Source organism: Tursiops truncatus, chromosome 9, assembly GCF_011762595.2.
Source record: "Tursiops truncatus isolate mTurTru1 chromosome 9, mTurTru1.mat.Y, whole genome shotgun sequence".
Lineage (NCBI taxonomy): Eukaryota > Metazoa > Chordata > Mammalia > Artiodactyla > Delphinidae > Tursiops > Tursiops truncatus.
Window position 1 is genome coordinate 23,695,356 of NC_047042.1, and position 19,304 is coordinate 23,714,659.

Genomic DNA, 19,304 nt, shown 5'->3' on the forward strand with positions numbered 1-19,304 from the left:
AGAAGAACAAACAAAACCCAAAGTAAAAAAAAAAAAAAAAAAAAAAAAAAAAAATTTCTGTGTTAACAGGTATTATTTATATAATTTTAAAATAGATGTTTTAAAATAATATATCGTGGAGCTCAGATTAATAGGGCTTTAAAAATATTGACTCTTCATGGTCCATACTATGCAATGGAAAAAAAAATACCTCTTAATTTTTTTCTTCTTGGCCTATACTTCTTGGTCTGGGGAATATATCAAGGTATTTTGATAAATGTATTCCTAAAGAAAATATGTTTTCAAATAGTTTAGGATCCTCTGGTCACAGAAACAGGGAAATTGATATTCTACAATTAATAAATCAAGTTTGACATTGTGTGTATGTAATGCATATAGGTCTAAATATATGTAACCATGCTTAATTTTTCAATGATCTCATACAGTACTTACTTAGCACATTCATTATGCTCTATCTCATTGGATATGTTTGACAGCATGTGTTATTGTTTAAGCTCAATTTATTTAGCATATGAATAAAATATTAATATTCAGAAATAAATATAGCATGTAGGAATGTGAATAAATAGGGGCAAAAAGGGAAATTGGGAGGTAAGTTATACTCTCTTAGTTGAGGTAGCCAATAAGCTATATTCCCACCATGATAATTTACTTTCCTGATAAACATTAGTTTATTATATAGTATTATGATACACATTAGCTGGGATCAAATTTTAAATTATATTGAATTATTTTCTAATAATTGAGTATTATTTTTATAACTTTAATTAAAGTTTGATATAAGTAAAAAATCTAAAGGAATAAGAGATGTTTGATTCTATGGGTTTTTTTCAATTGTTATAGAAATATAAAATTTGTCACTAGTTTATGCTTTTCTTAGAAGATTAATATAATATTTAAAAGTAAAAAAATTAATTTAACCAAAATATACCTTTAAAAATTGTGCATAATGAACTTATTATAAACTTATTAATCTAAAGGTATTAATAACTCAATATCCATTGTGTCCTACCCCCAACCTGAGAAAAGTACTTGGAATAGATTCCCGTGCTTACTGCTTTCATCTCCATTTTTCCAGATCTTGTTGAAATTTCATGAAGTGCCTAGATACAGATCTGGGCACTGGATCCAATCACTAAAAATGCAGTGAAATAAGTTCTAGAGTGTTTCAGGTGAACGCACAGGGAGGGGCAGCTAGCCCAGTCCTGGGTAGCAAGAAAGGACTCTCCAGAGAGGTGACATCTGCACTGTTATTTGAAAGGATGAGTAGATGATTCCCAGGTTAAAAAGATGGGAAGATAATTCAACAAGAAGAGAATCACATGTAGCCTGTACCAAAGGCTGAAAGAGAGAAAGGATACAACTTATTTGAATTTCAGTATTATTGAACTAGAATAAGGGGACAAGTTAACGTAAGACCTAGCATAGTTGCCACCAAATCTATCAAACCTTTCCTAAATATCCCAGGTGCAGTGAATTTTTTCTTTGTCTTTGTGTGTATTCTCAGCATTTATCATATTCTCCCCGGAGAAGTGGCATGTTTTATCAACTAAGAGCAAAAAGATCTAGAGCCATATGTGCCTGAGTCGGACAGAGGCCTCCCACTTGCAGGCAGCGCAGCTTTGGGTAAGTTCCTTACTCTCTTAGTGATTCAGTTTATCTATCTTAAAAATATGGATGAAGACAATAATGTCCATCTTGCAGCATCGTCATGAGGATTAAAACAAAACACTTAGAATAGCACTTGGCCCATTCCATTAAGTGTTGGCTAGTATTACTTGGTAATTATTGTATATATGTCCCATCATCCCCAGTATATTGTGAAGACTCTTAAAGGTAGGAACTCCACCTTATATACCTCTGGTTCCTTCACTTCAATTAACTGATTTGTACAAATTAAAATATTCTGTTCCTGCATTTAAAAAATGAAATATAAGTAATTAGAAGATATTTATTCCAAAAGAGCTAAGAGATTCTTAAATATTTAGTTTGAGAAGTGTAATTAAAATGTTGTTCTATAGAACTTCTATTTAGCATCATTTTTCTGCCATTGGTATCCTGCTTAAAGGACACTTGTTTGTAAGTACCTCACATGCCTTAAGCGAGATGAATTTGTCAACATTCTCTTCTCTTGCATAAACAGAGCATATATTTGAAACTTACTTTGATTATTATTTCCCAGGACCCAACAGCGCTGGCTGTACTACAACAGAGCCCACTACCAGTTACCTCTGACTGGCCATGTGGCAGAATATAAAGATATCCATGAATGATATCACAGCATGACAAAACTATGTGAAAACATAAGCATGTATTGAAGATTTTATCTAAGGACGTTTAATTATAATAAAGCAAATAACAGAGCATTTCTACTTTGCCAAAGGGAGAAAGAAATCAAATGACTTGGCTAAGACTCTTCAGAAAATCAACAACAATTTTTGGAAAGAGAATGTGCAAAGGTATCTAAATCCTATGTATTCTGCCTGTGGCAGTTTATGTGAATGGGACACAGAAATTTTTTAAACAAAGAACAATTAAATCCAGTAATTACAACCACAGGATATAATCGTGGCAAAAGGCGAGACATGATCACATAACCATCAATGGGAAAAATCTCTACATTAGAGGATGAAAGAAAGTAGTTTAATTCATGCAAAATTATCGAAATCATAGCTTCAGGGGACCAAAAAAAAAGTGCCTTTTCCACTACATTATACTTCATTCTGCTATTGGTTCCCTAGAAAGCAATTGTAATGTACTCTTTTGAATGTTTCTTTCACATCTTTTCTGGATTTTTTTCCTTTTTGATTGTGGTCCAACAGATCCTGTGGGTAGCAAATATACTACTGTGAGCTCCTTTTGCCCATTTAAAATTTTCTCTTATAAGGTGAATTATGAAACTAAAACAATGAAACCCTGAGCTGAGTCACTCCTGGTCAGCACTCTTGCCAAAACACCCTCTGGTGAGACCCGGAGATCTGCACTCCAGAGTCTGCTGTGGTCCTGCCTTAAGCCAGGCTTTTTCAGAACTTTGTACCTGGACTGCTAAGAATCAATAAAATATAAAAATTTCATTTCCAAACTTCTTCTTCCACAAGGAAGAAGTTTGAGACAAGAAGGTGAAATGACATCTAAGCTTCATTATAAACGTTAAATGACTTGTGCACATTAAAGAGCTGTTCCATGTATTTTTTATAATATTCAAGAATAATTTAATGTGTCAGTTTCAGAAAGTCATTTGTAGAAATCAATGTAGATTTATTCCTTGATTCTTTATATGGAATACATTTTATAAAAGTATTGCACACTGAACATTTACTGATATTTGTATCTGCCTTGATTTTTATTTCTGTGGTTATTTTTAATTAACAAAGATAACAGCCATTACTGGTGATTTATGCTTCTGGAATGTGCTGGCTAACCACTACCCTTTTGACGAGAATCTTTCTTTGGAAAAGCCCACATGGTATCTGGGAGCTACTCCAGACACTTGAATTATCATTATTTCAGCAGCCTGCTGAGAATTCTGCAGGTTGGATCCACTTTGAACAGGGCTTATTACTGAAATCCATCATGAAAAGTGTCAGGGTTCAATAATGAAAGCAAAGCAGGAAATTTTTACCCAGTCAGGAATTCCTAAGTTACAGTGTTTAAGAGTTCCAATCACTTTGCATTTACATTTCTTACTATGTGTCCAGCCGAGGATTCAAAACACCAATACCCTTTGTCTCCTTCTTGGATGCACTCAAAGTACATGAATTCAAAGACCAAATATTTAAGTTTTGGATTTTTTTAAGCACTCACTGTGGGATCTTTGCCAGCCATTTTGCACTCTTCAACTTTGATTGCAGATGCTGGCCAGAAAACCTGCTCAGAAAGGAAAATAAAGGTTGCATAATCTCACTTGTATATATGACAGCTCAGTACTCTTCATTTACTTTATGCTAACAGATTTCTTTAAGTTAATTCTATATTTATATTTCAAATTTCTTCTTTCATTTTATGAACTCAAGTTAATAAAGATTTTATTACTTTATTCTAAGAACTATGTTTTTGTTTCTTCCATGAATTTTTCCTTCAACAATTCTTTCTATAATATGTGCTCATTTACTAATGGTACAATTTTAAAATAAGGAAATTATTGATGTGCACCATATAATGTATATTTCCCTCCCTCTGATTTATAGTACACTTTTCACAACTGCTTATATCACAATGAATTTATGTTTATACTGCTATCTTGGGGATTTTTTGGTAAACTACACAGCTAGGCTGGTAAATTTACTGCAAACTAGGTACTTCAACAGCTAAAATAACCTGGATAAAGATTCTCTCTCTGACATACTGTGCTAGCATGCTAAGTCATTGCAGCCTTGGGTCAGGTCTGGTGGAGATGATTTTTTTTTTTCATCCTGTAGCTTTTTTCATCCTGTAGCTCATTGTTAAAATAATAAATTCAGATGTGTTCTTGCTGTAATAAATTTATAATTAATTTACTTTTATTTCTTTACTTTAATGAAGCTCAATTTATTTCCTTGCTGTGACATAGAATGATAAATATAGTTAACCCTTGAACAACTCAGAGGTTAGGGACACTGACCCTATATTCCAGTTCCACATCCAAAGATTCAACCAACCATGTATCATGTAGTACTGTAGTATTTACAACCAAAAAGAATCTGCATATAAGTGGAGCCATGCAGTTCAAATCCCTGTTGTATAGGCCACATTTTTTCAAAGAACACTGCATTTAATAATCGTGTTCTTTTCAAGGCCTTCTTGGTTTATGTACAGATGACAAGGTACGCTGTCCTTTAATCTGACCATTTTTCATGCTATACTCCATGCTTCTCCTTTTCCCTTTCGATGTATGTATACATGGGAAGTATTTTCTCACTTAGCTTCAAGTTTTAGATGGCTAAAAACTATGAAACTAGACATGGAGAAATGAATTGATTATATTTTCAGTCCTTGAAATAAGTAGTAATTTCCAACTATTTATTGATATATGACCTGTATTTTCTATTGTTCTAATGAAGTACATAATTTTTTCATTGTATTTGAAACTTTTAAAGAAAAAGACACCTAGGAATTTAGCATTGCCCTCATGAAAATGATAAACTTACACTCAAAGGTTCTTGACTTATGTTGTTAATATTCAAGGAAAGAATGTGATCTTTGCTGCCCACATATATCCGGTCCTGATCTTCATCCATTAATAATATCCTGTAGTCTAAAGGGTGGTGAGATAGGCTGAAGTATTCAGAGGTCTTGGTTTCTCGAAGCTCTGGAATAGTGAATAGCACAAGTGAAAACTGAGTATCTTGATTCCATTATTTTAATGAAAATTATCTTATGGAAATATTTATCAAAAAAGTCAAAATACATTTTCCTCCTACAATAAATTAATTTTAAAACAGTTATATTAGTGGATATTTTTATTTATTTCCTCTATGCTGAATTAAAACATAAATAAATCCATAAATGCAATGTTAAAGTTTATAGTAGTACTACTTGATTACAAAATTATTCACATTTTGCTAGGACCTCAACTCAGTTGTTTACTGTTTGTCATCAGCTCAAAGCTTGTTAAAATAAATCACCCAAAGAAATATAGCAAGTGATTAGATTGAACAAAAAACAAAAGCAATGATGGTATGAATGTCTTCCTAGACTCTCTTAATATTTTATTGTTGGACTTCAATACGTTCATCATTTTAGGGTTGTTGTTTCCTACCCTGAATATTTACCTTACTTCCTCAACATAATTCTAACTAGTTTAATAAATTTTTCTATAAATTACTTGGATTGTGTTCAGGAAAAAAGTTAGCCTCTGCTAGACCAGAGGTTGTTGCTTGGAAAAAAAATCCAAGAGCTCAGAACATGAGAGAGAATATAAAATGCAACAAATGTCACTCAAAGGTTGGAGAAGACACATTCTCCTTTGATTTTGCCTAAAATCCAGGGTGTTTAATAAAGCTTGCTTTTCATCCAATGGAGGAGATTCATGGCTGCATAATTTTCCTGTAAAACATCATTTGTAGGGTGCTGGTTGGGTGCAGAATAGATATTCAACAAATACCTCATGAATAAATAACTCTCCAGTGAAATACACAGATTAAAGAAGTAAAATATGACTGAGTTTGTGGCATCTGGGGCGCAGTCACTGGAGTCTGAATGCTGGCTCTACCATTTCATTTATATATGTACTTGGCCAGTGCCTTTATCCCTCTAGACTCCAGTGTCTTCATCTTTAAAGTCAGGATAATAATAGTCCCTACATCATAGGGGTATTGTGAGGTTTAAATTGTTAATATACATCAAGAGCTTAAAAGAGTACCTGTCTCACAGTGACATGGGTTACATGGGTTACCTATTATTATGACTTGGGACAAGACTTCAAGCTTCAGCCAGACGAGTAAGAAGAACAATTCTTTACACAGGGAGAAAATATGGAAGACTAAATTGTCTGATTTATATGTATTAATATATTTAATATTTCTTTTTGTCACATGTAGAATCTACTCACATTATTTGAGCAGGACAGTAAAATAATAAATCATATTTAAGAATAATAATTTGGTGTGCAGGATAATTTTGGGGCATGTGAGACTGGAAAACTAAGAGATGCTCTTCCAGATATGATGATGATAAAGACCTGATTTGCCAGAAATAGAAAGGAAGAGAGGAGTTGACGTAAGGGTCACTTAAAGGATTTGGAATGATTTTATATGAAGTTGGTCTTTGGGTAAAAGGAAGAGGTAATTATCTTCCAAAGATGTAAACTGAGAACAGGATAAATGAACATGGCCTTTACTAATTTTGAGAGATTCAAAAAGGAAATTTCTTTGGTAAAGAGATTACTTGAGTGTTGATAGATTAAATTCAAGTAAAAGTGGAAATGTCCCACAAGCATGTAAAATTAGATAACTAATTTGTCATTAAAAATATCAAATCTGCAGGGAGAGATTTCCAGTTCTTCTCATGGATGATATGAAGCTCAGAGAGTAGACAGCTCTGAGGAAGCTCTGAGGAAGAGTAAGTCTAAAGTGAAAAGCAAAACACAGAGATGCATTGATCATTAGATCCAAAAAGAGTATCTCTGTAATTGAAACTCAAAGTGAGGCATGATGTACAGGCAGCAGTGGAGAGAGTACAGAATTGGAGTCAGACAGTTCTGAGTTGAAATCCCAGTTTCATCACTTACTAATCTGTTAGTTTAAGAAAGCTACCTTGTTTCTCCCAGGTTTCGATTTTCTCATCTATAAATTGGTTATGTTAATACATAGCTCAAAGGATGTTCCACCAGCACACAGTAGAAGATCAGTGTGCTCCTTTTGGCAGGAGAGATTACTGACCCTCTGTCTAACAGATATTTTCTTTCTCTTTCCTGTTGTCAGGGAACCATATGTCAACCATAGTGGATCCCCCAGCAAGAGAGTGACTAAAAATATGACCATGTGACTAGTTCTGGCCGATGAGATTTAGAGGGAAGTCTTCTGCAAGGTTACTAGAAGAGGTTTCTTGGGTCTTAAAAATGGCACAAAAAAGAGGTGATTTCTTTTTCTGCCTCTGGACATTGGTAAGTGAGAATATAATACTTTCAGCAGTTGCTGCTACCAAAAAGATTGCTATCTGAGAATGGCAAGCAGAAATTTAGGAAAAATGCTGAGTTCTATAAGAAATCATTCAATGTCTACACTAACCCTACAACTGTTCTACTACAGGATTACTTCTGTTATATATGATTTTTTTAAAAAAAATCCTTGCTTTTTTTTAGGCACCTTGAATTGAGGTTTTCATTTCCTGTTGTTTAAACCCTTACTAACTGATCATATCTGATAATATCTCTCCAGTGTTCACAGCCACTAACACCTTCTCACTCTTTCTACCATGGTTTGTTTAGTCTGGCTATTTAAAAAAAAAAAAATTTTTTTTTTTTTTTTTTTGCCTTCTCTTCCCAATGTATATTGAAATAAAACCAAGAGTGTGAAATGGGCTGGGAAAACAGTCTCAACTAAATTTTACTTGCAAGTAACAAACAATGGCAGTTCTCCTCTTTACCTGTTTCGTTAGAAAATAATCAATTTCTTGCATTAATTCTAATACCAGAGGGAGCAATAACTGCATTAACTTAAGACCTTTCTGGTCCAAGGATTTTATCTCTTTTTCTGGGCCATAAAGCTATCTTCAAATTTAATTACCTATAGCTCATTGATAGCTGACAGCTGTTAACCAAGGAAGATTTACTTTAGAAGTGCCTCTGTTAGAAGCCTAGAAGCTAAGGCTATTTTTTTTAAATGCTATTTAAATTGCTGGTAGTTAGCCATAGCTGAACTCTGGGGCTTGGGAAAAACAAAAAAATCAAAATGAACCTTTTTTTTTTCTTAAGGAATAAAGAGATGAGTTCAAAGCATCCAGGATTTTTATCTATAAAGAGAATGACTGAATAATCCATCATTTTTGGTTTAATGCAGATCCAACTTAAGTCAATGAATGATTCAATAATTTGGCTACAGTTAGAGAAAATGACTGATTTAATGATTCGGTTACAGCGAGAGAAGGAACTCACAGTTATTGGTCTCTCATCTAAACAAGTCACAGAATGGCACTGTCCTACATTTCTTTACATCTTAATAATTATGTCATTCTTTTCACAGCATTGGAGGTACAGCTAGTTGAGCTGTTTCTCTGGACATGCTCAACTGACTGAGAAGGAACTTTGAGAGTATGCAGTATTAGAAAATGCAGCGGCCCCACAAAGGGCAGTGTAGGTCTCTAAATCCTTGGGAAAATCTCCTGGGAAACAGTATTAAAAAAAATACTACATGCTTCTATCCTGAAATCCACATTATTGTAGCGTTCTAGGGTGGAAAATTACTGTAATGTCTTCCATGGCAGTGTTCCCTGAGGGAAAATTTGTAGCATGATATGCTTACCTGAAATTCATGTATTGACATGGGCTTACCTTTGTATGGAAACTATTGTGAGCCTTGAGAATTTAACCAGGGCTGGGAGAAAAATAAGTTCCCCCCAAGTATAAACCCTCGCAATATAAGCTTCTGGGACCACTTGAATATAGTCAACACACTGCTATAGCAATTACAACATAGTTTAATATACAGAATATATTGTCTGTAATTAACACTCTATCCCTAACCATATTAAGAATTAACCTTTGTTCTCTGTTAGTGATCTTAAGATTTCTGAGGTGACTAAGTCAGTGAGAACTTATTAATGTGCTCGAAAATGTGATCTTGGTGGAGAGTCTAGAGTTCTCTTTTATGAATAATATATATCTGTTAAACTACTGATTAGGGAACACATTCCCTCAGAATACTATATTATCTTTGGCCTTTTATAAGTTTCAAAAACAAGCAAAAGATTACCTGATTGAAAATCAATCCCCAGGGGTCTCTTTATGAGAAGCATATGCAATGGTGGCTTATTAATTATATTTAAAGTTCATGATGTGCTATTAATTAATTAAATTTTTTTGGCATTACTTCAATATTTTATTTTTAGGGACCACAAGATGAGTTAAGAAGTTCTGGAAAATATTGGAGAGGCAGGATCCCTATCACAAAGGCTTTGAGTACCAACATAAGAGGCTTCTACTTTGTTCTAGAGACATTTGCGAGCCTTGGGAAGCTACAAAGCAGGAAAGCAACAAGGTCATCTTCTGCCATCAGACACTATTTATTAAATAGCAAAATTAATGAAGACCAAGTGTCTACCACACCTGAAGACTGTCCCATCCCCAGGGCCCCTGCTGTGAAGGTTGTCACAGAGAGAGAAAGCATGGTTTGGAAATCAAGGGATGTTAATGTCATGGGCCCTGTCACAGAGCAGCTACTCAGAATAGATGTGTGGAAGGAGTGCAGGAATAACCAAGTGAGTGAGTGTGCCCCAGAGGCTGTGGAGAAAAGGGAACCCTCTTGCACTGTTGGTGCCAATGTAAATTGATACAGCTACTATGGAGAACAGTATGGAGGTTCCTTAAAAAAACTAAAAATAGAACTACTATATGACCCAGGAATCCCACTACTGGGCTTTTACCCTGAGAAAACCATAATTCAAAAGGACACATGTACCCCGATATGCTATTAATTTATATATTCAATACATCTTTATTAAGCCCTTATCAAGGCAGGCTAGACATCTGCTCACAAAACAGGACACTAATAGGAACATACCAGGCCCCTACGACAATTCCAAATCTTGACTTACATTCTGTTATTTTGTTTGGCTAAGCCCACCATGACAGTTTCCTCACCATAAACCTCAGCTCTCCCTCTGGCAGAATGCACACCTACAGATTTTAAAGTAAATCCTTAGCATGTCTTTTACTTTGGAGACATTGCTACTGACAGGATAATTTCCTCTCCTGAATGTCTTATCTCAGAAGAATTTTAAGTAGAGTGGGCTTAAATGACCCATCCTCTCCCTGAGGCTCACTATCTTGAAAGTGGCTTAGAAACTGAACTTCACCTATCCCTTTAGGACAAACAGGCAGATAAAGATAAGACCAGTGAAACTTCAGCAGGCTGACACTGCAGTTCCTAATTCCTAAGGCAAAGAGACACCAGAAGCAATGTAGTAAAAGCACATTTGCTCAAAAATAATAGACCCAAATAGCTACCACTTGTGGGTCTAACAGCAGGAGTAACTGTTCTAGGTGCTTAAAACACCTGTTTAATTTGCATTTAAAACCTCTTTGTTAGGCTTTAATATCATTCCTGTTCCACATTTAAGGAAACTAAAATTCAGTTCATTTGAGCAATCTAACCAAGATCACATAGGAAAGAAAAGAAGAGGCTAGAGCCAGGATTCAAAGCAAGGTGGGTTCCTTAATCTGTGAACTCTATCAGACACCCTTTTGTTTTTCAAATAAGATGGACAATTTAAACACTTATTTATTGGGTTTTTACTATGTTCTTGACCTGCCCATGAGTCTGTGCAGTGCCAAATATAGTATAAGAAATGCCTCAGTCTCTCAAATTTTTTCTTTGCCAATTTGAGGAGCAGGGGGTGAGGTGGGGTGGGGAGAGGAGAACATACTCCAAACAAATTGAGAATAATCCAATTCTCAGTGATGCTCTTCTCATTAAATCATCAGATCAAGTCCAAGAAAAGCTGCATGAGAGTGAGATCAGAGAGTCAGATATAGCTTCATGTAAGAGGTAAATGGTTCCACAGTTTCTATGTTTTTGATGGATGGGCATGATTGGCTAAATGGAAGCAAACTGCCAAATGGACGAAAGAAAGAAAAAGGAAAACAGTTCTATTCAGTGAGTCTGGCCAGGGAAGGACAACAGTGAATACAGAATGTATCTCCCAGGCACTGCATCAGAGGGCAAATTAACCAATATATAAGAGCTTCTAAAGATGATTCTCATCCTGGCTTGCCACAAACAGCCCAGCTTTGGGCTGTTTTACCAGTGTAATTATCAATAGTGCCCCCTTTACACTCTCAAAAGATTCATGGTTTAAATGATTATTCTAATTTTAAGCTTTCTCTTCCTGTCTTGAATGATTTTCCATTACTTTTAGAACAAAATCCAAAATTCTTAACATGGCCTTTGAGGCCTGCTACAATCTGGCTCAAGATTACCTCACTAGAAAATCTCAATCATCACTATTTGGATATTTTGTTTGTGTTCTCACCCTTCTGACCTTTTCACATCTTCAAACTTGCCTTCCTCCTTTCTGCCTTAGGGTCTTTGTACATTTTATTCCTCTTGCTGAGAGGACTTTTCCTACCTTTTTCTAACTCCTACTCATAACTCAAGCAGTAATTTCGATGTAATTTAAATTGGACTGTTTCATAAAGGCTTTGTTGATCAGGTCTCTTGATGTCAGGTCTCAGATCTGCTGAGATTTGCTCGATTTCCCTTTGAATTTTCTCTTCTCTTAAAGGCTGCCTGAAAGATCATTTGAAATGGTTTAAAATGCCATGGATTGGGGGGTGGGGGACTATACTGTATGACTTGCTAAGGCCCACACTGTTTTCTGTAGAGTTTTGCATCTGAAACTGCCTCAAAATATGAGACAAAGTTCTTTGTTCGTTCACACTCTCTCCCTTTATTCTGTTATATTGAGTTTTATGATCTTTTAATTTTAATGAATTAAAAATTATGAGCATGGATCCACCAGAGGGCAGAGAGCAGAAACAAGAAGAACTACAATTCTGCAGCGTGTGGAAGGAAAACCACATTCACAGAAAGATAGACAAAATGAAAAGGCAGAGGACTTTGTACTAGATGAAGAAACAAGATAAAACCCCAGAAAAACAACTAAATGTAGTGGAGATAGGCAACCTTGCAGGAAAAGAATTCAGAATAATGATAGTGAAGATGATCCAGGACCTCGGAAGAAGATGGAGGAAAAGATTGAGAAGATGCAAGAAATGTTTAACAAAGACCTAGAAGAATTAAAGAACAAACAGAGATGAACAATACAAGAACTGAAATGAAAAATACACTAGAAGGAATCAATAGCTGGGTAACTGAGGCAGAAGAATGGATAACTGACCAGGAAGACAGAATGGTGGAAATCACTGCCACAGGACGGAATAAAGAAAAAGGAATGAAAAGAAATGAAGACAGCCAAGGAGACCTCTGGGACAACATTAAACGCAACAACATTCACTTTATAGCGGTCCCAGAAGGAGAAGAGAGAGAGAAATGACCTGAGAAAATATTTGAAGAGATTATAGTTGCAAACTTCCCTAACATGGGAAGGGAAATAGCCACCCAAGTCCAGGAAGAACAGAGAGTGCCAGGCAGCATAAACCCAAGGAGAAACACACCGAGACACACAGTAATCAAACTGACAAAAATTAATGACAAAGAAAAATTATTGAACGCAGCAAGGGAAAAATGATAAATAACATACAAAGGAACTCCCATAAGGTTAACAGCTGATTTCTCAGCAGAAACTCTACAAGCCGGAAGGGAGTGGCACGATACATTTAAAGTGATGAAAGGGAAGAACCTACAACCAGGATTACTCTACCCGGCAAGGATCTCATTCAGGTTTGATGGAGAAATCAAAAGTTTACAGTCAAGCAAAAGCTAAGAGAATTCAGCACCACCAAACCAGTTCTACAACAAATGCTAAAGGAACTTCTCTAAGTGGGAAACAAAAGAGGAGAAAAGGACCTACAAAAACAAACCCATATCAATTAAGAAAATGGTAATAGGAACATACATATCAATAATTACCTTAAACGTGAAGGGATTAAATGCTCCAACCAAAAGACACAGTCTCACTGAATGGATACAAAAACAAGACCCATATATATGCTGCCTGGAAGAGACCCACATCAGACCTAGGGACACATTTAGACTGAAAGTGAGGGGATGGAAAAAGATATTCCATGCAAATGAAATCAAAAGAAAGCTGGAGTAGCAATACTCATATCAGATAAAATAGACTTTAAAATAAAAAATGTTACAAGAGACAAGGAAGGACACTACATAATGATCAAGGGATCAACCCAAGAAGAAGATATAACAATTAAAAATATATATATACCCAACGTAGGATCACCTCAATACAACTGCTAACAGCTATAAAAGAGGAAATCGGCAGTAACACAATAATAGTGGGGGACTTTAACACCTCAATTACACCAATGGACAGATCATCCAGACAGAAAACTAATAAGGAAACACAAGCTTTAAATGACACAATAGATGAGATAGATTTAATTGATGTTTATAGGACATTCCATCCAAAAACAGCAGATTGCACTTTCTTCTCAAGTGCACATGGAACATTCTCCAGGATAGATCACATCTTGGGTCACAAATCAAGCCTCGGTAAATTTAAGAAAACTGAAATTATATCAAGCATCTCTTCAGACCACAATACTATAAGATTAGAAATCAATTACAGGGAAAAAAACCATAAAAAACACAAACACATGGAGGTTAAACAATACGTTACTAAACAACAAAGAGATCACTGAAGAAATCAAAGAGGAAATCAAAAAATACCTGGAGACAAATGACAATGAAAACATGATGATCCAAAACGTGTGGGATGAAGCAAAAGCAGTTCTAAGAGGGAAGTTTATAGCAATACAAGCCTTTATAGCAATACAAGCCTATCTCAAGAAACAAGAGAAATCTCAAATAAACAGTATAAGCTTGCACCTAAAGGAACTAGAGGAAGAAGAACAAACAAAACCCAAAGTTAGTAGAAGGAAAGAAATCATAAAGATCAGAGCAGAAATAAATCAAGTAGAACCAAAGAAAACAATAGCAAAGATCAATAAAACTAAAAGCTGGTTCTCTGAGAAGATAAACAAAATTGATAAACCTTTAGCCAGACTCATCAAGAAAAAAAGGGAGAGGACTCAAATCAATAAAATTAGAAACGAAAAAGGAGAAGTTACAACGGACACCACAGGAATACAAAGCATCATAAGAGAGTACTACAAGCAACTCTATGCCAATAAAATGGACAACCTGGAAGAAATGGACAAATTCTTAGAAAGGTATAACCTTCCAAGACTGAACCAGGAAGAAATAGAAAATATGAACAGACCAATCACAAGGAATGAAATTGAAACTGTGATTAAAAATCTTCCAAAACACAAATGTCCAGGACTGGATGGCTTCACAGGTGAATTTTATCAAACATTTAGAGAAGAGCTAACACCCATCCTTCTCAAACTCTTCCAAAAAATTGCAGAGGAAGGAACACTCTCAAACTCATTCTATGAGGCCACCATCACCCTGATACCAAAATCAGACAAAGATACTACAAAAAAAGAAAATTACAGACCAATATCACTGATGAATATAGAGGCAAAAATCCTCAACAAAATACTAGCAAACAGAATCCAACAACACACTAAAAAGATCATCATGATCCCATGATCAAATGGGATTTATCCCAAGGAGGCAAGGATTCTTCAATATATGCAAATCAATCAATGTGATAAACCATGTAAACAAACGGAAGAATAAAAACCATATGATCATCTCCATAAATGCAGAAAAAGCTTTTGACAAAATTCAACACCTAGTTATGATAAAAACTCTCTAGAAAGTGGGCATAGAGGGAACCTACCTCAGCATAATAAAGACCATATATGACAAACCCACAGCAAACATCATTCTCAATGGTGAAAAACTGAAAGCATTTCCTCTAAGATCAGGAACAACACAAAGATGTCCACTCCCACCACTATTATTCAACATAGTTTTGGAAGTCCTAGCCACAGCAATCAGAGAAGAAGAAGAAATAAAAGGAATACAAATTGTAAAAGAAGTAAAACTGTCACTGTTTGCAGATGACATGATACTATAATTAGAGAATCCTAAAGATGCCACCAGAAAACTACTAGAGCTAATCAATGAATTTGGCAAAGTTGCAGGATACAAAATTAATGCACAGAAATCTCTTGCATTCCTATACATTAACAATGGAAGATCAGAAAGAGAAATTAAGGAAACTCTTCCATTCACCATTGCAACAAAAAGAATAAAATACCTAGGAATAAACCTAACTAAGGAGGTAAAAGATCTGTACTCAGAAAACTATAAGACACTGATGAAAGAAATCAAAGATGACACAAACAGATGGAGAGATATACCATGTTCTTGGATTAGAAGAATCAATATTGTGAAAATGACTATACTAACCAAAGCAACCTACAGATTCAATGCAATCCCTATCAAATTACCAATGGCACTTTTTACAGAATTAGAACAAAAATCTTAAAATTTGTATGGAGATACAGAAGACCCCAAATAGCCATAGAAGTCTTGAGGGAAAAAAAACTGAGCTGGAGGAATCAGACTCCCTGACTTCAGACTATACTACAAAGCTACAGTAATCAAGACAATATGGTACTGGCACAAAAACAGAAATATAGATCAATGGAACAGGATAGAAAGCCCAGAGATAAACCCACGCACCTATGGTCAACTAATCCATGACAAAGGAGGCAAGGATATAAAATGGAGAAAAGGCAGTCTCTTCAATAAGTGGTGCTGGGAAAACTGGATAGCTACATGTGAAAGAATGAAATTAGAACACTCCCTCACACCATACACAAAAATAAACTCAAAATGGATTCGAGACCTAAATGTAAGACCGGACACTATAAAACTCTTAGAGGAAAACATAGGAAGAACACTCTTTGACATAAATCACAGCAAGATCTTTTTTGATCCACCTCCTAGAGTAATGGAAATAAAAACAAAAATAAACAAGTGGGACCTAAGGAAACTTAAAAGCTTTTGCAAAGCAAAGGAAACCATAAACAAGATGAAAAGACAACCCTCAGAATGGAAGAAAATATTTGCAAATGCATCAACGGACAAAGGATTAATCTCCAAAATATATAAACAGGTCATGCAGCTCAGTATTAAAAAAACAAACAACTCAATCAAAAAATGGGCAGAAGACCTAGACATTTCTCCAAAGAAGACATACAGATGGCCAAGAACCACATGAAAAGCTGCTGAACATCACTAATTATTAGAGAAATGCATATCAAAACTACAGTGAGGTATCACCTCACAGCAGTTAGAATGGGCATCATCAGAAAATCTACAAACAACAAATGCTGGAGAGGGTGTGGAGAAAAGGGAACCCTCTTGCACTGTTGGTGGGAATGTAAATCAATACAGTCACTATGGAGAACAGTATGGAGGTTCCTTAGAAAGCTAAAAATAGAATTACCATATGACCCAGCAATCCCACTACTGGGAAACCATAATTGAAAAAGACACATGCACCCCAATGTTCATTGTAGCACTATTTACAATAGCCTGGTCATGGAAGCAACCTAAAAGCCTATTGACAGACGAATGGATAAAGATGTGGTACATATATACAATGGAATATTACTCAGCCATAAAAAGGAACGAAAGTGGCTCATTTGTAGAGACATGGATGGATCTAGAGACTGTCATACAGAGTGAAGTAAGTCAGAAAGAGAAAAACAAATATCATATATTAAAGCATATATGTGGAATCTAGACAAATCGTACAGACGAACTGGTTTGCAGGGCAGAAATAGAGACACAGATGTAGAGAACAAACGTATGGACACCAGTGGGGGAAAGTGGTGGCAGGGTTGGTGGTGGTGGGATGAATTGGGAGATTGGGATTGACACATATACACTAATATGTATAAAATAGATAACTAGTAAGAACCTGCTGTATATAAAATAAATAAAATTCAAAAAATAAATTATGAGCATGAACCAATAAAGTGAGAAAAAAATGCTATCCAATTTTTTAAATTAAGGTTTTCATGATAATAATTTATTACTATTAAAAGGTAAGGTGTATGGGGAGAAAGGCCCAGTTTTGGAATGAGCCAACTGGGGCTGAAGTTCTTGTTTCATCATTTGTTGATACAGGGTTTTGTTTGCCCCCATTCACCCAATCACTCCCCACCTTCTATTTCCCCCCACCTTAAGTCTTACATCTACAAAATAAAAGGAGGAATGAGATTATTTATTAACCAGAATGATCTCCAATGTTCCCTGCAGCAATAAAAATGTCCATGAAAATAATTCCTTTTTAACTGTTTATAAGTTTTATCTACTATTGTAAAATATCTGTAAAGCTAATGTAATCCTTCATATTACTATAAAAATGATAAGAAGAAAGGGCCTCTCTAAAAATCTATCTTAGCAATATGTAATACACAGTAATACAACTGTGTCCTTTCTGGAAAAGAAGCTAAGCCAAAAACTAAGGCTTTCTTTCTCCCTACCTAAAGCATATTCCATTTGTGTTGTGTGACTCAATCAACCAGAGAATTATAAATTCTGACTTCCCTTCCTCTAAGCTTACTTGGGAGACATGAAAGCTGGCTTCAAAGATGTTAGATGCCAGGAATTCCCTGGTGGTCCAGTGGTAGGACTCCGTTCTTCCACTGCAGGGGACATGGGTTCCATCCCTGGTGAGGGAACTAAGATCCTGCATGCCATGAGGCATGGCCAAAAACCAAACAAAACGCAATCAAAACCAAAAGTGAATCACTCTGCTGTATACCTGAAATTAACACAACATTGTAAACCAACTATACTTCAATAAAATTCAATTAAAAAGAATAAAAATTTAAAAAATTCTAAAAAAAAATATGTTAGATTCCAATCTTTGGCTCCATGTATGTGGCAAATGGTGGCTGGAGTCTATCTCAGAATATGGAGAATATACAATTAGGGGATAGCTAAGATGTCTTGAGAGTCTTTAAATTAGAAGGAAGTAACTTCTGGAAAGTAGAACCAAATCTGAACCTATTGCTAAGCTGTAGAGGATAGCATGGATGAGCTGAGCTGTCATTACCATTGACATTCCTACTGTCAGGAAGACCGCAGCTTCAGAGTGTCCACTTAAGATGTAAACAAGGGAGATAAACTTGTGGAGGAGGAAACACTTCATCTGACACCTCCTTTCTAGAGCTCTTGACACTTCTGGAAAAGCTGCTTTGGGGCAAGTTATTCAAAAACAGTGGGTCCAAGGTAAGAACAGTAGGTAAGGAGACAATACCTCAGACTCAGCTGTTTGCAGTGGGGAGAGGTGAAGAGCTCACATGTTGTATCACGCCAGCAAAATCCTAGGGCAGAGAGAATACAATAGATCCCACTCCCCCACTCTAATCCCCAATGTGAACCATTCCCCACACAAACCATCATATGGAAAGATTCTTATAGTAGCATTTAACACTTGTCTATCACAACATTTATACTATTTATTGATTTTCTATGCTTTCAATAAAACTTTCTTTGGATACCCTGTGGCCCTCCAGTGGGAACTTCTAGTTAGCAAACTTGATTAGAGCAAGAGTAGTAGGAGTTACCTTGTGCTGAGTGAGGTCTCTTGTCCCATCTCACCCCCATAAAGTTCTCTGACCCTTCATGCCAGTTCCCTATGATATAAAGCTTACATTTTAAAAAAATACAGCAGGCTCTTCACAAAATTAAAATATTCTTTGAGGTATATATTTATTCAATCATTCAATAGATAGTAAATGAGCCAGAGGCCAGTTAAAAGATGAAAATTCTTGGTGTTTCCCTTCAAAATGGATAGTCATCGATGGAGGTACACAAACAGTTGCAGTACAAGAAGATGACTCAGGAAATTAAGGGGACATTGAGGAAGGAAGATTAAGTCTTTCTGGAAATAACAAGAAAATCTTAAGAAGAAGGAAGCACTTGACGTTATTTCTTCATTCAACAAATCTTAGTTGAGCCACTCTATTAAATTAATACACAGAAATAAATGCACAAAGTATGGTAAAAGACAAGATAAGTGCTTAAAGCAAG

General features: G+C 35.6%; 1 protein-coding gene across 1 annotated transcript in view; it reads right to left on the reverse strand.

The window, feature by feature from the left end:
• Nucleotides 1–19,304, reverse strand: part of SEMA3C (semaphorin 3C) — a 187,576-nt gene that overhangs the window by 88,678 nt on the left and 79,594 nt on the right. The window contains exons 3-4 of the mRNA XM_019940507.3: nt 5,127–5,287; nt 3,805–3,867 (exon numbers count right to left, since the gene is read on the reverse strand). Of these exons, the coding sequence (XP_019796066.1) occupies nt 3,805–3,867; nt 5,127–5,287 (224 nt within the window). The remainder of the gene's footprint in view (nt 1–3,804; nt 3,868–5,126; nt 5,288–19,304) is intronic.